Genomic DNA, 22,530 nt, shown 5'->3' with positions numbered 1-22,530 from the left:
CCCCCCGTGGTCCGATTTTACCCATTAACGAACTCGACCGAGATTTTGGGTCGTTGTATTTTATATATAAATTTGAAAGTGATTGGCGCAAAATTTCAGCAGTTATCGTGTACACAAGAAAGTGAAATATATATATAAATGTAAACTTATATATATATATGTAAATAAATATAAACTTTTGAACTGACGGTGGGTTTGGAATTGGGGTTGTGAAACACGAAGATATTTCGAAATTTTCCAGAAGTCGAATCATGGTACAAATAGGTACAATAGGTATGAAATCTGCCTGAAACATTCGGTAGTCCAAAAATATAATGAAATAAACTATTTTGTAAGTTGGGGGGTTTTACCCATTTATATCCTCTTAAAATTGAATAATTCAACCGGTTTGAAAAATAGATATTTTACATAAAAATAAAAACAATAATTTATTTTTAATTATTAAAGATCTTTTACTGATTTTAAATAAAAGTCCATTTAACACCATGACCTCGTTTATATTAAACATCGGACCTTTAATTATTAATTATCACGTTATTATTTTCAAGTCATTTAATTAGAAAGTGATGAGTTGACATTAAAGTATAAGCTGCCCTATCCTATTCGTATTGTATTATAATATACTATAATATTAAATTTAAAATTGTTTTTCACATTATAATTTTTTTTTATAAGCGTGTCATTCATTACATGTGTATTATTCATAATTTTTTTATAAATTTGTTTATATAAGATAGGCATTTTTAATATTATTACGTTCTATTAATTGAAATGTCTCAAAAATTTTTAAATAGATAATTTAATCTTTAAATAGCAAATGTCTTTTATTACTTTAGACCGCAACACTCATTTATAATTCTATTTTGTAATATGTCGACATTAGAATATAAATAACAAATACATATATATATGTAACCTTTTACTTCAAGGTTATTATCTTTTTCTGTTTAGCCTCCGGAACTGCCGTAAGGTGTTACTTCAGAGGATGAATGAGGAAGATATGTATGAATGTTAATGAAGTGTAGTCTTGTAGTCTCAGGTCACCATTCCTGAGATGTGTGGTTAATTGAATCCCAACCATCATAGATCTGCGAAATCAAATTGTTACAGCAGTGAATTCAATAACCAGGGACCAGTTACCGATAAACATAATTTGTGACCAATTAAAATAATTATCTGTTATTTATAACTCTTGATTTTTACATCCTTGTACGAAGTAAAGGAAGTATTGTGATCGCGAAAAATTTCGGTTTTCAGATTTCAATTGAAATTTCCATTTGACCATTCTTGAATCCTCTTTGACTATTTTAGGCGTTACGTCTGTACGTATATGGGAATGTATCTCTCATAACTCAAAAACTACACGGCGTTAAATTTTTAAATTTTGGATTTAGGACTGTTGTAACATCTAATTGTGCATCTCCCCTTTTGATTGCAATCAATGTTACCAAAAGGGTTCAAAAAAGCCCGAAATCAAAAAAATGTTGATTTTGGAGTTTTTCTTAACTGAAATAAGCTAATCCTCATTGATTTTCAACAATATATCATAAGTGGTACTTATTTTCATTGGTTCGAGAGTTATAACCAAATAACATTTTAATCAATGAAATATTTGGCTCTTAACACGGGAAGATACATTGGTTCAAATCCGACTTCATATCCTTTTTTTTATAATCTTTTATAACTTGCTTTAGTTATAATCAAATCTTGCAACTGTTATAACCTTTGATCTATCGTATGAAAATGAAATTTGGTACACGTATGTAACTTCGATGACAATACAATACTACGGTGTTAGAATTTTGGATATGACCCACTCCCACCCTCCCACGCACTACTCCTAAATTCATGCATGTTACTGAAAATTTTTATTTCTCATGATCTATCGTATGAAAATCAATGAAATTTGATTCATGTATGTAACTTCGATGACAATATAATGCTACGGTGTCGGCATTTTGGTATGACCCACCCACACCCCTCCTCGCGATACCCCTACGCTAAATTCACGCATGTTGCTTAACATTTTTATTTCTCATCAACTATCGTATGAAAATCAATGAAATTTTATACACGTATGTAACTTCGATGTGTAAAAATAAATAACTTAAAAATTTGATCATATGAAAAAGCTAATTCAATCGATATCGGATATTTAAATAAATAAAACCTTTCCTTTTGGAAAATAATTTTTTTTTTTTTTGAACGAATTGCCAGCCAGCAATTCGTTCAAAAGATTCAGAGAAACAGAGAACACAATTTGTAATTGAATTATATTCCGGCGACCATCGGGTAAATATCAATATATATATGAATGAGTCAAAAAGAGCTTGTTTTTTTTTTTTTAATTACGTCTCAGAATTTCTTAAGAATTATTGTGCTAACTGTATTTTTTTATAAGAAACAAAAAATAATATTTTTTGTGATCAATTAATAACATAATCTCTTGTTTAATGTACAATATTTTTTTTATTCCGTTTAACAAAACTCTCTCCTTTTGGAACAACGATCTAAAATGTCTATTTTTTTGAATCGTTGTTTCATTTCTCTATAGTTTTTCTCTTAGTTTCTCTAATGTCTTTCCTTGGGACATACGAAGTGAACCTCTTGAAAAAACTAAAACCTATTCCTGATCACAAATATAAAACCAACAAGTATGATCTAATTATTACATTCGCCAGAAAACATAGACAGGCATGCACCCAAGGATATAAAATATTTTTAAATACTGGAAAATGCAAATATCCATATTTAAAGAAATTATCCTTAATATTTTATACTCTGTAGCAATATTTAAGTACAATTAAAAACTGAGGGTCTTATTAAAAAAAAAAATTAAATTGATGTAACTATCAAATTATGTGATCAAAATACTTAGTACAGATCACAAGAATGAATTTGTACTGACTTTGGACGTGGAAAAATGTCAGCAAAAATGACAGATTGAATTATCATTTATAATGGATGTGATTAAAAAAAAAAACAATTTACAAGTTTGTCGGAGTGTTTAAATTTATTCAGAATAGTTGTAGAATTGAGTGAAGCGTCAATTTTTGGTAAAATACACCAGGTTTTCACTCACGTAATGTCATAGTAGAAATTCTTTCACGATTATTATCGACGACTTTTCAGTTCAGCCAGTAAAATGGTTACTTTTCTTACTTTAGAGCGCATTCTTTATGTGTTCAGTTTAATAAAATGAAACCTGCGATTACTTTATTATAACATTATAACTTTCGCACAAAGTACACAGTAAGGATCGAATCAACAGCCTTGTAATTTATGTTTGATTCCAGAATTTTGTCGACACCCTTGTTCGCTTCGACAAGAAATATCTCTTAGTCAATTTGAACTATCAGTTTTTTACACTGGAAATACCAACACAATATCGTAATTCAAGATATGCTAGAAAATTTTCTTATTTTAGATCCAGATGATCAAGAATGACTTGTTCTCTTTCACACAGATAGTGCATCACCGCAGAAGTCCCAGAATTTCCTCGATAATTATTTCCCAGATCAAACTGTATAGATCACTTTTATAGCCGATTCGTTACTCGGATATGATATAACTCTGTCTTTTATTGTAGGCTTTCATTTAAGATACAATATTTGTTACGCTGTTCCTGTCAAATTTTATTAAACTTAGGAATCGAATTGCCGTAGAAGTAATACCGGATATTTTGACAAGACGTCATTTTCAGATGGGACGTCTAACGTATCACCAACGGTGTTTATATCGAATCCAAATGATTGTTTAAGAAAAATCTAATGTAGACACCAATGACTTCCTTGTACGCTTATTAAATTACATATATACATTTTTTTTTAAATGAAAAGTACATAACATTTTATTTCGTTAATAACTTTTGATAGTTTTTCATTTTTTTTACTATTATTATTGAATTATTTTTTGTAAAAATGTTTATACGATTAAGAAATCAATATATTAATAAATCAATATATTTAAATTAAAAAAAAAGGAAATGAAGTCTGATTCCAACCGATGTGCATTTCCCTTGTTAATATTAACATTTAAGATCCAAATATTTCATTAATTAAAATTTTATTTGGTTATAACTCTGGAACCAATGAAAATAAGTACCACTTATGCATCGTTGAAAAGTTCTCAATGAGGGCTTATTACTGCAGCTAAGAAAAGGGTTTTTAGACACTTTTGGTCCAGTCATTTTTAATCAAAAAGAAAGGTGCACAACTAGATGTTACAACAATCCTAAATCCAAAATTTCAACATTAAGGATATTCGTTTTTGAGTTATGCGAGATACATACGTACCCGCACCTATGTACAGACGTCACGCCGAAACTAGTGAAAATGGATTCAGGGATGGTCAAAATGGATATTCCATTGAAATTTAAAAACCTAAATATTTCGCGATCACAGTACTTCCTTTAATTCGTATAAGGAAGTAAAAATTGAATGTTTTCCTATAAAATTACATTTTCAATAAACGTGTATAAACTTTCAAATTAGTAAAATACTTTTTACATCAATAATGAAAACGTTTATTTCGAAATATTTTGTCCCCGTTCTTTCCATGCATCTCAAGGATAATATTATTGTTATCGAATTGTAAGGTAACATAATTTTGTATATTTTTAACAATCGATTCCTATTTGTTATTAATATTTTTTTATTGCAGGAGATTAATTAAGAATAATTTATATATATATATATATATATATATATATATATATATATATGTCTCGATAAATTAATTTGTGAAACTGACCCAAAATTTTTATATTTATTTATTTGTAACTTTGTCGTGAATTGTTATATAAATTTTCATAAAAGATGCTCAGACAAACAACTGTTACAACGTAACAGAAATTTCCTGACAATATTTGCGCTCATTAATTAAAAAAAACGAATGACTTTTATTATAAAGTTTCTTTATTAATGAGAAAAAATAGCAAGAGAAACAAAAGGTTGACAATGAACTGTGCAGATTAGCCAGACTATTAAACCGAGTAATTTATTAAAAAAAGATAATACCTTCGGGTAATTTACACACTAAATATTTATAAGTCACACTTAATCAATGAATTACGTTTTATTCACTGAAACAGACGTAGGAAATGATATGGAAATTATTATGTAATTTCCTTTTTTCAATTTCATCTTTTATTTAACCTTTTATGATTAAACACATAAATTTACATAAAATGAATACATTAATTTATCTACTCCTTAGAAAAATTTTAATTTTTTTTGTTAATAATGTAATAATTCCCTTCGGTTTACCGATAATTTAATTTTATTATTCAACTTTTATAGAATTTGAATGTTGCTTCTCAAGTGTAATGCATTAAACTTAATTTCTGCCAATAAAGAAAATTTTGATTCCTCTTTTTTCCTCTATGTGTTAAGTGCAATCTTCAGTAGTTTTTAATTTCTTTTTTTTATAAATTAGTTTACTCCGATACGGAAAATTTATAATGAAATTTGAATAAGAAAAAAGAAGTATTATCCAGCTTGATGTTATGTAGTTCACTTGATTACGTTCTACATATTAAACAATTCTGGGAAAGATTAAGATTTTTTATTTAAGGACTTTGCACTTATTTTTAGATGGCTCTAATTCTAAAAAAAACCAGTTTTGTTGAATCGTATGTTTGGATTTGTAACTGTAAATCGTTGAACGGTAATTTTCTTCTCTCATCCTAGGCAAAGATGACTCGATTTAGCGAGAGATCATGAATTGCATGTACACCCGCTGACCATTTTTTGCCTTGTAGTTCTCTATCGAGATGGGGTGTTGGTTTTGTTTTCGGCTTTCTACGGGTAGGCTACTCAATATTCATCCCTTTATCGCACTATTAATTCTTTTTTTCTTTCATCACTTCTGTGGATGCAGATCTGGTCTCTTTTAGGTTCACGCTGAGGCTACGAGATCTAGTTCAGAAGAGAATCTGAACTAGATCTTTGGACCGATCCGAGTACTGTGGATCCTGTTCGTGGATAGAAAACACAAATGGAGCAGTGGAGAATTCGAGTGGTCAAGGGCCATGGGGTTCAACCTTTGTAGGTCCCTAAAAATTTCAAGAAACTGTAACTCTTGGACACAATTGTGCACTTTATTTTTTCAGATGATAGAACACATTTAAAAAATAAAATTTGAAAATTATTAAGTCAAATTTTATTAATTACGGGTAGTTAGGAGGCATCAACCTTTTGGACAAAATTATGATTTTCTTAAAATTATTTTTTTAACGTAGAATAATTAAAAAAAAGGAAAGTTCAAAATTGAAATGTTTATTTTTTAACTTAAGGAAAAGGAGATTAAAACCCCCATCAGGATAAGAGAACCTAATACCCTCTTTTTTTCTAGGGTATTTTTATTTTTCTAATGGCATAATACATTTTGGAAAATTTTTTTTAAATATCACTGTATATAAGTATTTTATGGAAGTAAATATGGGGAAATTTTTGAAATTAGATACCTTTTCAACCCTAGATTTAGTACATTAAACTAGGTTCCGTAAATCCCGATTCCAAAATTTATCTAGAGGCTGAAAGGCAGCCCCCAAGACTTAGTGTGCCAACCGTGGTAAGCATGTCTTGGGTAAAAAAAAAAGATTCCAAAATTTGTTGTATATATGATGATAAATCCAGTTCTCATAACCAGGCATTATCTTTTAATTACAATTTATTTATTTTAGGGGTAAAAAGGAATTCTGTCGTTACCGTGGAGGGAGATTATTTAATTATAATGTAGCCTGTGACTTGCTGGAAGAAGTAATCTGTAAAATAGCACAAAAATGTTTCATATCGGTGACGTAGTTTTGAGACTATTCGGGACGAACAACAGATTCCTATGTCTATATAATTATGTGTGTTTATACAGTATTTATACACAGGTGTCCCGTGAAAAAACGGAGAAACTTTCAGGACATGTTCTACTGGTGAAAGTAATGAAAAAAGTCCATATCAACAAATATCAGGAAACGCTTTGTTTTTGAGTAACGGCTAGCGAATAATTTCGTCCAGATTTCAGCTGTTCTAATAAAAAGAAGCCCTACTGTAATTTTTGGTACCCAAATTAAGTAATAAAATTGGTTGCTTCTTATGTAATTTGAATTGGGAAATAGGAAAAAACAGTTAGGATAAAAGTTAATAAAAAGAACAATTTTTAAAAGTTTTTTTTTTAACTTTTTATTAGCTGTATTTAAATTGATTTTCTGAGAATTAAATTCTCTATATGTTTTGTTGCTATATTTTCCGCATTTATTAGTTATTTAACAAAGATATTGTATTACAAACAAAAAAAAAAAAAAAACAATTTCGCACCGAATTTTATGTTCTACGTCGGATATCTTAAAAACTACTGGAATTACAATTGCGGGACTGTTTTTCCTATTTTCCAACTCTAATTACATAAGATACCACCAACTTTGCTCCTTAGTTTGGGTGCCAAAAATATATAGTAGGGCTTCTTTTTATTAGAAGAGCTGAAATTCAGGGGAAATCCTTCGCTAGCCTTAACTCAAAAACAAAACGTTTCCTGCCATATATTGATATTAACTTTTTTCATTATTTTCACAGTAGAACATGTCCTGAAAGTTTCTTCGTGGAAAACCTGTGTACACTTTACATACGTACCAAAATTGTCCGAAAAGTTTTGAGCCTAACATAGAAAGACGTATTTTTTCTGTCATAGTTTTATTTTTCAACAAAGTCTCCTTTCAAGTCGATACACTTTTTCCAGCGATGCTCTAACCTCTTTAACCCTTCCAAATAGTAGATGAAATCTTTCTTCGCAAAATAGCGTTTACGTATGCGATAACTTCTTCGTTCGATGAAAATCTCTTTCCTCCAAGCAAAACTTTAGAGTTAGGAAACAAGTTGCATGGGGCCAGAATTGGTGAATACGATGAGCGGTCAACCAATTCAAAGTGCAATTCGTGAATTTTAGCCACGGCGACCGTCGAAGTGTGAGCTGGCGCATTACCCTGATGGGAAAGCACTTTCTTCTTCTTCAAATGTGGTCATTTTATTTTGAAATTTCTGCCTTCAGCTTATCAAGTAATGATGCGTAATATTGTCCCGTTATTATTTTATCTGTTTGAAGATAACTGATAAACAAAATTCCGTTACAATTCCAAAAACAGTCATCACCTTCTCGGCCGATGGAACCGTCTTCGACTATTTCGGAGCAGGTTAACTTTTTGCAGTCCACCATTTTATCAAATTTGATAAAATTTAATGGATTTTATCTACAGTTATGAATTGACGCAAAAAATCTGACTAGTTTTCTTAAACTGCTCCAACAGGGCCGTGGAAATGTTCCTTTGAAAGCGTTTTTGGTCCAAAGTGAACAAACGCGGCACCCAACGCGCGGATGGCATATATCCAATTCTTCAGTTAATATATGACAAAAATGTTCTTCTAGTATGCCTATAGCCTCTGCTACCTCTCTAACATTAATTATTCGGTCATCCAAGTGCCATTTGGTGAACTTTTTCGATGAAATCGATGGTGGTTGCAGTTTTTGGCCGTCCCGAACGCTTATAATCAACCAAGCTGATACGACCATGTTTGAACTTCCCATCTTTTCACGTTGAAAAATGATAAGACAAAGTCCCCGTAAACAGTGTCCAACTCGGTTTTAATTTGCGTAGGCGTATTGCCTTTCAAATGAAGTATTTAATCACGGCACGATATTAGATTTTTTCATTTTCACAAAAACACTCAGAACGACTTACTCAAACAACTGGACGTCCAAAATGGCTGAAATTTTAGTGAGTATCTTTCAACGCATGCGCGAATACATTCCCTAACGAGTGCTGCCATCTTCATGTTGAGGCTTAAAACGTTTCATACAACTCTGTATATATACTTTTTTGTGTATATACACATGCATACGTACACACAAATGCGTTAGCATTTTATCAACTCGTTAGATATAACCGTACACCTTGGAATTTGTTATTTTTCCCTTGTTTACAAAAAAATAATTATATACAAGTTTAAAGATGTTGAATAATTTAAGAGTTAAAAAGTGTAGTATTTAACAGATTTATTAAACTTAAAAGAGAAAAATCAAATTTCTCACAGTTTCGTTAATATTTTTATTTCCTTAAATTATATTTTTAATTTTCACCTGGCATATAATTTATGTTTGAAATATAGCTTTAAGAATTAATTTCAAAAACTTTTGTTATCTTGGAAAAAAAGAATAATAAAATTTAATTGTCAATACGTAATTAAATGTTATATTTGTGAAATTTGTTTATACTCGACTATGTAAAGGTGTTTGACCTTGTAACAAGTTTGACTTATCTGTATTAATATGTAAGCGATTAAAACATGAATTTTATAATGTTTTATTTCTTTTAACTGTTATATAAACTTTGCTGATTTCTTTGTTTCTAAAGCATACTATATTACAATAGAAGGCACATATGATTAAATATAAATAACCGTGTGTTATACTTGGGAAATATTATAAGAAATACCTGGAAAAAAATACATTACGACTTAGTGTTGCTAAAGACTTCTTAAAAGAGTGTTCGCTCGTTAAAATTTTACTATAAATGAGATTTATTTATTTATTCATTTTATTACAACCAGAGAAAGCCCAACTTGTAACTATTATTTCAAAACTATCAGATAAATAATAAAAATTATAATTAGGATTTCAAACTAGGATCAGGTAATGAAAAGCAAAGATACTGACCTCTAGATTTTAACTAACTACTTTTTGTTTTAATTATGAATCTTGCAAATCAATTATTAACAAACAATCAAACTGCAAAAACGGAAGGTTTTTTGGGCGACTGATATGTTCTAATATGAACGTTAGGCCAAAAATATTATTTTTATAATAGTGAAAACTTTTGGCAAGTAAAGTCGTCATTAATTAATAATTTAATTTACTTGAGAATAAAAAAAATTCTTTACTGCCAAAGTAGTATTATCTATGGTAATGCACTGTTTTGCAACAAATGACTAATATGTTAACTTTTTTGCTTTACACTGTCCAATCTAATAAATAGGTAGGGAACCGATCAAATTTCATTTCTCTAAAAGTAATGATGTTTACCATACACCAACCATATCTCGCAGTAAACAGAGAAAGCTATTAATTTTAAGTTTATAAGTTACAAAAAGGCCAGGATGTGACGTTCACCAGCAGTTGCGGCTCGTAGCTAAAATTAGTAGGGGTGCTGCTCCAAAAAATTTTTTTCTGAGCCTTTTCAAGGCCATGGTTAAAGTTTTCTGTAAAATAAAAGAACCGAAAAAAATGATTTAAAGAAAATAGCTAGAAGCAGGATAATAATGTAATTCTACACTTTATCGCGTTCAAGAATATGGTGCACGGTTTTTAAGCACATTGTGCTTAAAAATCGTATTCGGTTTAACCGAATAAATAATAAAATATCAATACAGATAATATTTTTTACTATTGTTACATAATAACGTAATAAAATGTCCGCTTAAAAACATATAATCCAGTGATGCTTAATTTAAATTTCTACGTACACACAAACAAATAATAATTACTTTTTACTAATTACGTTCTCTTTCGCCGTTCCAGCGTGTTTTTGGACAGATTTGATAATCAAACAGCCCTTGCTTTTTGCCATCTTCTGATCACTACTGAAAATACAACTAAACCGCTTTCATATTCCTTCCACCGAATAAACTAGAAAAGGGAACGAACAAGGAACGTTCCATACACACGCGGGAAAAAAACTATCTTCCACCAGCACGCCAGGGTCGATACTGTGGGAACAACAGTACTCTTTCTCCCTCGCGGCTTCCTATGTGCGCATGCGCACAACAGCCAAACACCACGCCGCTGGAACTGTGAAACGCACAGTCCCATACAACGATTTTTTTATCTTTTTCATAAACTGGGGGATGGCTACTGACATAAAAATTAAGTATTTATGTTGTATAAGTATAAAGAAAGAATTAAAGAAAAAAGGACTTATTATATTAAATGCTATCGATAATATCAAGGGGAAATAGGGGTGCTGCAGTTCCACAGTGCATCTACGCGAGCCGCCATTGTCATGAGTACAATTTTCTAGATAAAGAAAGAAACGGAATCCATTTCTCACGGTAAGTCTATCATGAAATGCTTATTATTCCTAAGAATCGTAAAACCATTTTCAGAAGTAATTTTTTTTTTGTTTCCTTCCCGGATAATTATTGTTATTCTGTTAAGAATCTAATGAAGAATTACGAGGCCCAATTTTAATAAAGAACTGTATTGATTTTTTTTTCTAAACAATATGAATACAATATATCCACGGGATTAAAAAAAAGGAAAAACATGTCTGCCAAAGTTAATTCTAATGTTTAATATAAAAACAAAATGTTTCTTACAAAAATTATAGCTAATTTTAAAATATTTATTTTTGTATATATTAACGGTTTTGATAAAAACCATCTTGACAGAGTAAATAGGAAAATAAAATATTTGTACCAAGAAGTGAATCCCTTCTTTGTCAGTATTTTAAAATAACACGTAGCTAAGATTTAAATGTGAATTTAATTTCGAAGTTTCATTAAAATCAGTTCGATCGTTTCAGCGATTCAAGAGAAATCAAATCGAGGTAATGAAGTAATATTCTTTAAATTTTTAATTAAACCTTACAATAATATTCAGAGAGTATATTTTAAACAATGCTAGAACGAAACTTCGTTATAGATAAATAACGAACATAAATTATTTTAAAAGAAATTACTGTAAATTATTTCAGGAGATTCACAAAAAAAAAAAAAGAATATAAGTGCTCAATTTACTTACTACTATATTTAAATGACCTTCAAGCAATACGTATTAAGATGCCTATCGCGGTATAAACACAACAAACCGCTTTTTATAAGTATTTAATTCACGTAGTATGTAAAAGAGAAAAAAAAATTAGATAAAATACTATACATTATGATTTTTTAATATGCAGGTTACTAAAACTAATGAAGGCATACCTTTAAAGACACTATGAATATACATTATTTATATAAGTTTTTTTAAAACTTTTATTGACATAATCGACTAATAAAAAAATAGTATTTATAATAATAATAACTCATAAATTACATTATTATTTTAGTTATTATAGATATATTTTTATTATTGAAAGTTTTTAATCGTGCAAATACTGTGCGTTTTATCACGTTTAATTGTAAGAAATATGTAGAGTAGGAAAAATTAAAATTTTACCGGTACAAATTATTCAAAATAGGATGTGAATTTTGTATAGATTATTTCATTATATAATTCATTTTTTCATAGTTAACACCAAAATTTAGTCATATCGGATACAAAGAGACTCCTTTACGTTTGTAATGTAATACAGCTCCTTGAAACTCGTAAGAATGTTAGACATTATAACTATAATGTTGCCGACAACCAGATATGAAACAATAATCACGTGCAGAGATAGATGAATAACAAACATCTAATTCCGAGTTTACTATTGCAAAATGGGAAGAGTCTTCATTTGAATTTTTCATCGAGCCGAATGTAATGTAGCATATCAGTAGATATACGGATATCTAGATAAATTCTCTACAGGTGATTCAGCCCGATCAGTAATACAAAGTCCGTCCCACAGGAAAGGTGACTCATGTGAAATAAAATACAAGACGTTGTTTATTTTTAGTTTATATGACTTTCTATTCAAACAGGCTCCTTGTGAGTCAATACACACAACTGGAAGCGTTGAAAAAAATGTTCGAAAAAATTCTGATACTCAACCTTTGAAACTGCCTACAGTACCATGGTCGTAGCCCTGTGGATATCGTGTCGAAACGATTAAAACACTCGAAATACTGAAAACACCGTGTTTCATCACCTGTTACGATGCAAGACATGAAGTCTGGATCCCTAGCGGCCGATTTTTTCATGTTTTTGCAGTGTTCCATTCTGCAATCTTTTTGATCGTCAGCGAGTGAGTGGGGCACAAAGCGACAACGGATTTTCTTTTTGCCCAAATTTTCAGTTAGAATGCGATGCACAGTTGTTTTAGGAATTCCAGTGATCTCCTCAATTAACCTTATTGAAGCACAACGATCATTTGGAAGAATTTCAGCCACTTTTTGAATATTTTCTTCTACTTGAACTGTCGATGATGCTCCTGGACGTCGATCGTCTTCAATGCTCTCTATACCATCACGAAACCTTGCATACCACTTTAAAACGTTTTTAGGACTCATTTCTTCACTACCATAAACAGTTTGTATCATTTTAAAAGTGTCCGCTCCATTGTTCCCTTCACGAACGAAGTTCAAAACATACTGTTAAAGTTTTGGTTGTTACGAGCAGTGTGTGATGCAAGCGCTCTTAAATATAAAACGGAAGGTAGTCGGAATACCACGATAGTCCAACCACATTTCCTTAATTCAAACCAAGTTAAATTGAGGTGAATTAAGTAAATGACAAAGTGTAAGCCCAAAAATCGCCTCCGACGTACTCTCCTAAAGAGAGGACGCCCACCTAAATAAAGGATTTCAGCCTACTCTAGGCTGAAATGGAGTGCGTCATGGAAGATAAGCTTATTAGCACATCGTGTCATCGGGCCCCTACCGACAAACCCTCCATTGGATCGGAACGCAATCCAACCTTCACAAACGAATAAACGCCAACCATTATTAATAACCGCCAGTCCATTAGAATCACCCAGCAGCAAAGGACGTAAGTCCGTATACTGCGAAAAGTAGGAGGGTATTGCACCCTCCGACATCCTTGCGTTCCGTTCCGTACCACGATAGTTAATTCATGCATCCGTTCACAGATCGTATATAAAATCAGTTCCTGTGAGACGGACTGTGAATCATGTTCAGTATAGGAACCGATTGTATAATGAACATAATTACTTTCAGGGAAAGAAACTCTGATAAATATAAATCTTCACGTAACAAATAATGTATACTAAAATAATACCTGCTATGCCTTTGGTAAATACTTTAATTTTTTCTTTATTTAGGAACCAATCAATTAAGTACATAAGAATATTTCAGTATCCGTTAAAATAATTTATTAACTTTTTTAAATTTATAATAATATCCCGGTGTCATCTTAGTCATAAAAATAAGGAAAAAGATTCATATAACCACATATATCCGAAAACGTTTTGTTATAGAGTTAAGGCTAGCGAAACATTTCGTTCGGATCTCAGTACTCCCTGTGAAATGAGCCATACTGAAATTTTTAAGGTGTTGTATAGGGGTAAAACTTGATGTTTATTTTATATTTTTTGTCCTGAAAAGTCGGATAAACAGCTCGCAGACGTGTTTCTCTCGTAGTTTTTATAATATCCAACTTATAATAAAAAATTCTGTGACGAAAAACAGGTTTTTTAGGTTTGAAGTACAATTACTTTGTTAAATGACGAATAAATGGGTAAATTATCGTTAAAAACTTGTAGTTAATTTAATTCTGAGAAAATTAACGTAATAAAGTTTAATAAAAAACAAAAAAAATCAACTTTTATTAGTAAAAACAAAACAACAAAATTTAAAATTAAATTTAAACTTAACAATCTGTCTTCTATTAGTACACCACTCGCGCGCGCGCTCGCGTGTGTGGAACCGAACGTTATACTGATGTTTCAGGTAATATTACAGAGATTGGTAAGCTACATTAATCTCAAAGAAAATGATGGGTAATATTTTGTTCCTCATGACAAATCCTTAATCACTTGAAGGGATTTTTTTTTTTCTCTATACCGGACAGTGATAAAGGCATCTTGAATAGTGTTAGCCCAGAAAAGGGGCCGCTAGGTAAAATAAGCTACCAGGATGTTTAGCAGCGGTAGCTAAGGCAGACCGATATCCACCTTAACACTTAGAATATTTACTGGCATTTCTCCCGCCATCACCTCATTCGGTCGCCCTAAAGTGTGAGACCGAATGTTCGTGCCTCGAAGGGCTATTGTACCTCGAAAGAGTTTGAGCGACCTAGTTCCTAATAGCTCCTGGAGCAAATCTAATTACGTGAACGGTATAAGAACGGTCTACTACAACAGTTATTTTGTGTCCAGCCGTTCACATGTCATATATTTTCTAAATGGGTAGGTGCATCCCGTCTTATAATAAAATACATGAGCGTCATAAATTAAAACTTTATCTCGTCGATTTATAATTAAATAAGGACAGCAATTCGCTGCCGCGCTTTGGTCGCTTTATGCCAGCAAGTACTTGTCCATCCTTTATAGCTGCTTGGAGTTATAGATCGCCGGTCGATCATTACTCAAGGATAGCTTCTTCCAGCAATGCGCTTAGAGTTGCAAGTTCCTTGATGCAACTGCATCTAGGAATTCCCACACGATCCGACAGTGCGGCTCACGCCACACTGACTCGCCGCTTATAAGTGGCCAATTGGCCTTTAACTTCCAGCTTGGCCTGAGCTCTGGCCCCCGAAGAGCGGCGCAGTCCTAGATTGTATTCGGATGGATCTCCCCGCAGACACTCACCTCATCAGTTGTGAGGCGGAACCTGAACAGATATTGTTTCAAATTTACGTGATTGAGCACTTGGACCCTCGTTGCTTTTAAAAATTATCTTGAGGCGTACCTTCCGCCCCAAGCCTTGTATAAAATTATACAAAGACCTTTATTTAGTCATGGTGTTCCATTCACTGCCATGCTTCCATCGGGAGGCTCTGAAGCCTGTTCCGCAAGCGGGAGATGAGATCTGGATAGATATATATCTCTAACACTCTGAATAGAGCAGTTTGCTCTCTGAGGTTGATATTATCGACAGGTTGACTGCTAAAATTCGGGTGATTCTTAAAACACCCGTTTTGGCTCGCCGTACGAAAGCCAGAGTCGGAAGCGTGATCAATACGATCGGCTGCAATGAGAAGCCTCTTCTTTTACTTTATGGGATGCCTGTCAAATTTGCTTTGACGACATTCTGGCCTGGCCTTTTAACTGCCTCTCTTTTATAATTCCCGAACTGTATAGATAGGAAACTCCAGGTTGGCTGAGTCGACGCAGGGTATTGATTAAAATGATAATCATTGTATGGCTCGATCCATCACTAACCTTTCAAAATACAAGACTTCCGATTGGCTCCTTTTTCAGCTGGTAGTGCAGTAATGATATCGTCAGTTGTGAAATATTTTGAAATTTATAGAAATTTAACATTTACCACTGCCTTATTTTCTTCTAAACATTTTTTAAGTTTTGAAAATCATTTACGCAACATACCACAAAAAATGAGATATAAAATTGCTTTAATAAATTTAAAACTCTCTCGACGACACAGGCTGTAGCGTCTGTCGCCTATACTTGCCATTTGAACCAAACTCCCGAGTTCGATTACCGAAAAAGATCTGGTAAATCAATGTGTCAGTCCCAACGTATTAGTTAATAACCTTAATATCATCCGTGACATGACTTAAAATAAATATAAGCAATTTTTTTTCTAATTTTACAATGTAATATATTTGCAACAAAGAGCAGGCATATTTTACTTTTTAACTAAACTGAGCAGTAGAAATTGTTATAATGTGCACATAAAATTGCTTTAAATAATTAAAAATAACAAAGATGAACTGCAGATAATCTTAAAATTTGTATTAAGTGGTAAAGAATGTTTTATAAATTAGTGTAAGGAAATAATTGAATTAAATGTTAATTAATGGAAAGACTAAAAGTATTGCGGAATATTCTGTACAAGTAATTGTATGGTGATATTTACTGAAAGTTAACATTAAATTTGTAATAATTGGCTTCACAAATTGATGGAATGCTAAAATACCTTAGGTAAATTATATTCATTAAGGAAGAGAATTTCATTAACAACACTGAAGAAAATGAAACCTTTTTTAAGATGTACTATTTCACTAGGTTAAAGCTTACATACTCCTTTTTAATTTTAGTAAAAAAGTTCCTGATACCATGCCTGACCGGGACTCGATCCGGGACCTCCGGATGAAACATTTTGTCTTTTATTTAGTTAATATTGCATGGGAACAATATTTTGTTTATTTCTTATATGATTTCGATATTTTATCTTTCTTTACATCTTAAAGATCATTTTAATCTTTCGTTATTTGAGAGGTAACATAAAGAATTATGGAACTGTTAGAAGATAATAAAATCAAGAAACTAAGAACAGTGAAATTAAAATGGGAAAAATAAGAGTGAATTCTTTATATTTCAGTTCAGTTAGAATAGTAATATTTTCAAAAAATACCTCGAATCTTGTTAGACAAGGTTGTTTTTCAATTGATGAACCGCGGGACTTGACTCGAATGTCATAATCATTTTTTTAATATATCTTTACAAATCGCGCCGCTAGATAGCAGAACTTGATAGTACTAGGTAGCGTACAAAAACTTGATAATGTACTTGAAATAATAAAATCTAAAAGAAAATCTACTATAGCTTGTTTTAATAATACATGCTCTTATGTTAATGAAAGTACTGAAGATAAAACAATTTTTTTAATTCCCATCACTTCTTTAAAAAAAAAATAAAAGTATTAGTTTACAAGAGATTATAATAGTTTTATTAAAAAAGGAATAAATAAAACAAATAAATTCGATTGATAAAATCGAATTTAACGATAAAAATCGAGGGTTACACTTACAAAGTAATAAGTACAATATTACATCACAGATTTTCGGTTCGTTGAGGTCATTATACTAGTTTTATTACAAGGAAAAATGTGGTTATGAAGTGAATAATATGACTATTAACAAACGTGAAATTCAATTTCTTTGTTGTAATGCAATAAATTTTAATAATAAATCCAAAAATAACAATTTTTTTTGTCTTCCAAGTTTGTTTTCGATCGTCCAAGTTTCACTTCCATATAAAGCGACGCTCCAAACATGTACTTTCAAAAATTGTTTTCTCATATTTAAATTAATTTTTTATGTAAACAAATTATATTTCTGACTGAAGGCTCGTTGCGCCTGTGGTATTCGGCATTTTATATCGCTCCTGTTTCGTCCATCTTTAGTAATTCTACTTCCCAAATAACAAAATTCTTCTACCTCCATAATCTTTTCTACTCCTATTTTCACATTCAGTGGTTTATCTTCGTTATTTCTACTACATTTCATTACTTTTGTTTTGTTCTTGTTTATTTTCATGCGATAGTGCTTGCGTAGGACATCCATCATCCATGCCGTTCATTGTTCCTTCTAAATCCTTTTTACTCTCAGCTAGAATTACTATATCATCAGCAAATCTTAGCATCTTTAACTTTTCACCTTGTACTGTTACTCCGAATCTAAATTGTTCTTTAACATCATTTACTGCTTGTTCTATGTATAGATTAAAAAGTAACAGGGATAGGGAACATCCTTGTCAGACTCCCTTTCTTATTACGGTTTCTTTCTTATGTTCTTCAATTATTACTGTTGCTGTTTGGTTCCTGTAAATGCAGTTGTTCTTCTATCTCTTTATTTGAACACTAATTTTTTTAAACTGCTGAACATTTTATTCCAGTCTACGTTATCGAATGCCTTTTCTAGTTCTATAAATGCCAAGTATGTCGGTTTGTTTTTCTTTAATCTTCCTTCTACTATTAATCTGAGGCCTAAAATTGCTTCCCTTGTCCCTATGCTTTTCATGAAACCAAATTGGTCTTCTCCAACTTGGAGAACACTCTAACACTTAACACTTCTTCCACTCTCCTCTTAATTCTTCTGTACAGAATTCTAGTTAAGATTTTTGATGCATGACTAGTTAAGCTAATTGTTCTGTATTCTTTACATATATCTGCTCCTTCTTTCTTTGGTATCATGACTGTAACACCTTTTTTGAAGTCTGACGGAACTTCCCCTTTTTCATAAATATTACACACCAGTTTATATAGTCTATCAATCGCTTCCTCACCTGCACTGCGCAGTAATTCTACAGGTATTCCGTCTAAGATAACAATTAGTAATTCATAAAAAAATAAAAGAATAATTTAACAAAACGCAGTGATATCCAAAAAAACATTACATTTATATTATCAAAATCTGTTATTAATTTTAAAAAAATACATATTAAATATATGTAATAGATAATAGATATACAGTAATAGATAATAAACAATGTTAAGCGTTCCATATAATAAGCAAAAAACATAAAAATTTGTTACAAAACTCTTACCGGCCCGATTTCATTTATATGTAATACATACCACATTTACAGAAATAATACAATTCTTGTGATTATTCATTGATAATAAAGAGCTTCCCACTCAACTTTGAAGGTGAGATATCTTTTTAGAATATCAAATCAACCGAAGCGTTGTAAACAGGATGTGTACTCACTAGTACTCTAGTGTTTAGAAGTATTCCTTCTAGTGTTTAGAAGAGCTAGTTTGTTTTATTTTGGGTTCCTTCGTAGGTAGGTAATCCATCTCTTATTATTTCCATAATCTTGATCCGTAGTAACTCGTAATTTTTGTATAAATTCCTTGTAAATAATACGGGGTATTAAATAGTTACGTACTTGGTATTTATGTGGTTTATTGAATGCGATTAAATTAATGGAATTCACCGGTGAAATTGTTTAATATTGATGGTTTTACAAAAAGCGGGTTGAATACATATTGGGTAAAGTTGTCCTTTTATGGACAACGTTATGATGCTAAGAAGGTGGGCCAACTTACCTCTATGCGCATAAAAGAAATAGACGACCAAGGTTTCCATTTGCGGCAGGTTAGGTGGACTGAATCGCCCGATGGCCGTTACACGCGCGGTACTTTCCCTGTTGTGAGACGTATGCAGGTAGTTAGGTTGATTTCCCCCGATCGATATATTACGTAGTTTCTTTCTGGACATGATGTTTTCTGAGATAGGTCGGCCAGATTTGGTTTGATTAATTCAGGCTTGAGTCCGGAGTGTAAGGCCACTGATGATGTGCGCCGTGCCTTATTATCTGCTCCAGGTATGAAGCTCAACGTACCAAAGTAGCCAGAGAGCTTGCGAATATCAATTGTGGTTTTGATCTACAGTTTAACTGAAAAACCGAAAGAGAAAATGGAGCATAGTTGGCTGACTTCCTTAGATTCTTATTCCTGCGGAGGATGGCTGATGGGGTCTGATACGGTTGTAAGAGTATAGATAGAATAGCAACCCGGGTGGCAAGGGGCCCTTCTGGGTGCTTGCTTCGTCAAGATTGGAGGTTTGGCTTCGAGCCCCGGTTAGCTTAGATATTCGCTGTTGGAATGAGGTGGATGTGTGGAGGGAGAACTTTGTGAAGGAGCTGCAGTGTGGGAGGGTGTAGGCATTCACCTCCCTTCCGAAAGCGGACCAGAGCAAAGAGAGATAGGGTATGTTTTCATTAGAGGCTTATTAAATTTGTAAATCTGTTTCTTGTGTTTTAAGTAAATCAAGAGGACTTTCGAGTAAATTGAATCGTAGGACAAAATTGTCCATGTTGCGATCGACACTTGTTTTGTTGGTATGAAAATAGTATTTTTGGCGTTTAAAAGACTGCCAAGTAACGTCTGAATGCATAGTCTTAACTGAATGAAGTTAGATATAGAAAGAGTTTTTTTTCGTGAAACCTTCGGAGTTAGAGGAAGCCGTGGGGATTGTGCTTCTGCGAATCGGTTAATTTGATAGTTGAGGATTGTAAATTATGGCAGGTGGTCGTGGTTGGAAGAGGCTGTACGAAGGCAGTAGTAAGTCGTATAAATACACTGATGGAAATGTTTGCCGAGGCATTTGCATCGGTGGCATCCTGACAGAAGCCGAACTGATGACTGTGTTGCGTTATCAAGTAGAGGGTCTAAAAGACAACCTCCAGTAAAGCCCTCAGGGCTAAGACGGAGGGATTGGTGTGGCGACCGGGATCGTCATAAGCCGGGAACGTTAATTTAATCATTTTTAAATGAAATATTTATTTATTAATAATCTTTTATACGACTTTAATTTTGTCATGTTACAAATTTATAATTGCTTTTTTTATGGTTTTAAGAAATCACTAATACCTTTAAGCCATTCTCATCGATATCATTTTTTCTAAGCTTACAACTTAAAGTTAAAAGTTCCATCCGTTCTCTTATGATTGAAACTATTAAAAAAAATTAAATATTAAATAATATTAATGAATCGTTTAAAGTTAGCGAATCGTTAAATTAGAAAAGTACGGTCGATCTGTTTTGACGTAACCGCAAATAAATTTATCGTTATTAATTTTAGAAAATCGTCTCACTAAATATGGTAATGATGTAGGACGGCGTCAAATTTAAGATCGCACATAACACCGAACAATTTTATATTATGTCCAGTTTAATATTCAACAAGGACGTCAGAGAATTTCTAAAAGTGTGACGTCAAATACCGGTACGTTTTATTACACAGAAATACCAGCTTAGTATTCAACCATCGTATCGTATCAGTTCATTTCTGACAGAGTTGATGGTCTCAAACAGCAACATAAAAAACTAATGTTGCTTTTGCATGTGAAAAAATAACATTAACGAGGTAGATTATACGACCTACTTTAAAAACCAGTTGGATAAAAAACAACCTGCCTTCTTTTTAAATATCACATATTTTTAGAATACCAATGAAATTAAATATTACAGATTTTTTTTTTAATAATACTTGACAAAAAACAAATAAGGTCAGTACATCATTAATCACTGTTAAAATTATTTCTTTTTGATTTAATTATTACTAGAATTAAGATATTATTTGTTATCCGATGACGTCAACTATACTGGATTTTTAAGTACGCCTCTGAAAGAAATGTGTTGTGCAAGGGATACCGATAGATGGCGGTACTAAACGTAATTATTCAATAAGTAGTAATACTGAGAAGTACTAGTAAGCGTTATATGACAACGAAATAAGCACTACTATCGGCATGACACCTCATTGGTTCGTCTCTCACCCAACCGGCCGACCAGGCAAACTTACCAGGCCCCATCCGTATAAAATTTTATAGTTTACCATAATGTGATTCTCAGATGCTGTCGACTTCTTTAGACCTAATAAATGCGAATTTTAAAATGTGATGTAAAAGGTACTAATTTTTATTTCCTTGTACTAAATAAAGAAAGTATTGTGATCACGATAAATTTCGGTTTTCAGATTTCAACAGAAATAACCATTTTGACCATCCCTGATACAATTTTTAATATTTTCGGCGTGACGTCTGTACGTACGTATGTATGCATCTCGCGTAACTCAAAAACGATTAGCCGTAGAATGTTGAAATTTTGGATTTTCAGCTGTTGTAACATCTAGTTGTACACCTCCTCTTTTGATTGCAATCGACTGAACCAAATGTGTTCAAAAAAGCCCTAAATCCAAAAATATTTGGATTTTGGAATTTTTCTTAACTACAGTAATAAGCCCTCATTGAGAGCTTTTCAACGATATATCATAGTGGTACTTATTTTCATTTCTTCCAGAGTTATAGCCAAATGAAATTTTAATAAATTATTAATTATTTTAATTATTCGGATCTTACAAGGCAGGGCACACCGGTTCGAATCAGACTTCTCCTTTTTTTTTTAAACTTTTTTTAAATTTTGTAAAAAAAAATTGATTGTAAAAAAAAACTTTTACAATAAGTAATAACAA

At 32.0% G+C, this 22,530-nt stretch overlaps 2 protein-coding genes across 18 annotated transcripts in view; both read right to left on the bottom strand.

Annotated features, from left to right (window-relative positions):
• Positions 1-13,226, bottom strand: part of LOC142326858 (protein GVQW3-like) — a 73,547-nt gene extending 60,321 nt beyond the window's left edge. Inside the window, exon 1 of the mRNA XM_075369592.1 lies at positions 12,836-13,226. Coding sequence (XP_075225707.1) covers positions 12,836-13,226 — 391 coding nt within the window. The remainder of the gene's footprint in view (positions 1-12,835) is intronic.
• Positions 1-22,530, bottom strand: part of LOC142327059 (uncharacterized) — a 413,864-nt gene that overhangs the window by 211,253 nt on the left and 180,081 nt on the right. The window lies entirely within an intron of this gene.

This window comes from Lycorma delicatula, chromosome 6, assembly GCF_047948215.1.
Source record: "Lycorma delicatula isolate Av1 chromosome 6, ASM4794821v1, whole genome shotgun sequence".
Classification (NCBI taxonomy): domain Eukaryota; kingdom Metazoa; phylum Arthropoda; class Insecta; order Hemiptera; family Fulgoridae; genus Lycorma; species Lycorma delicatula.
The sequence above is the reverse complement of the archived record's forward strand: the minus strand, read 5'-3'. Positions and strand labels throughout refer to the sequence as shown.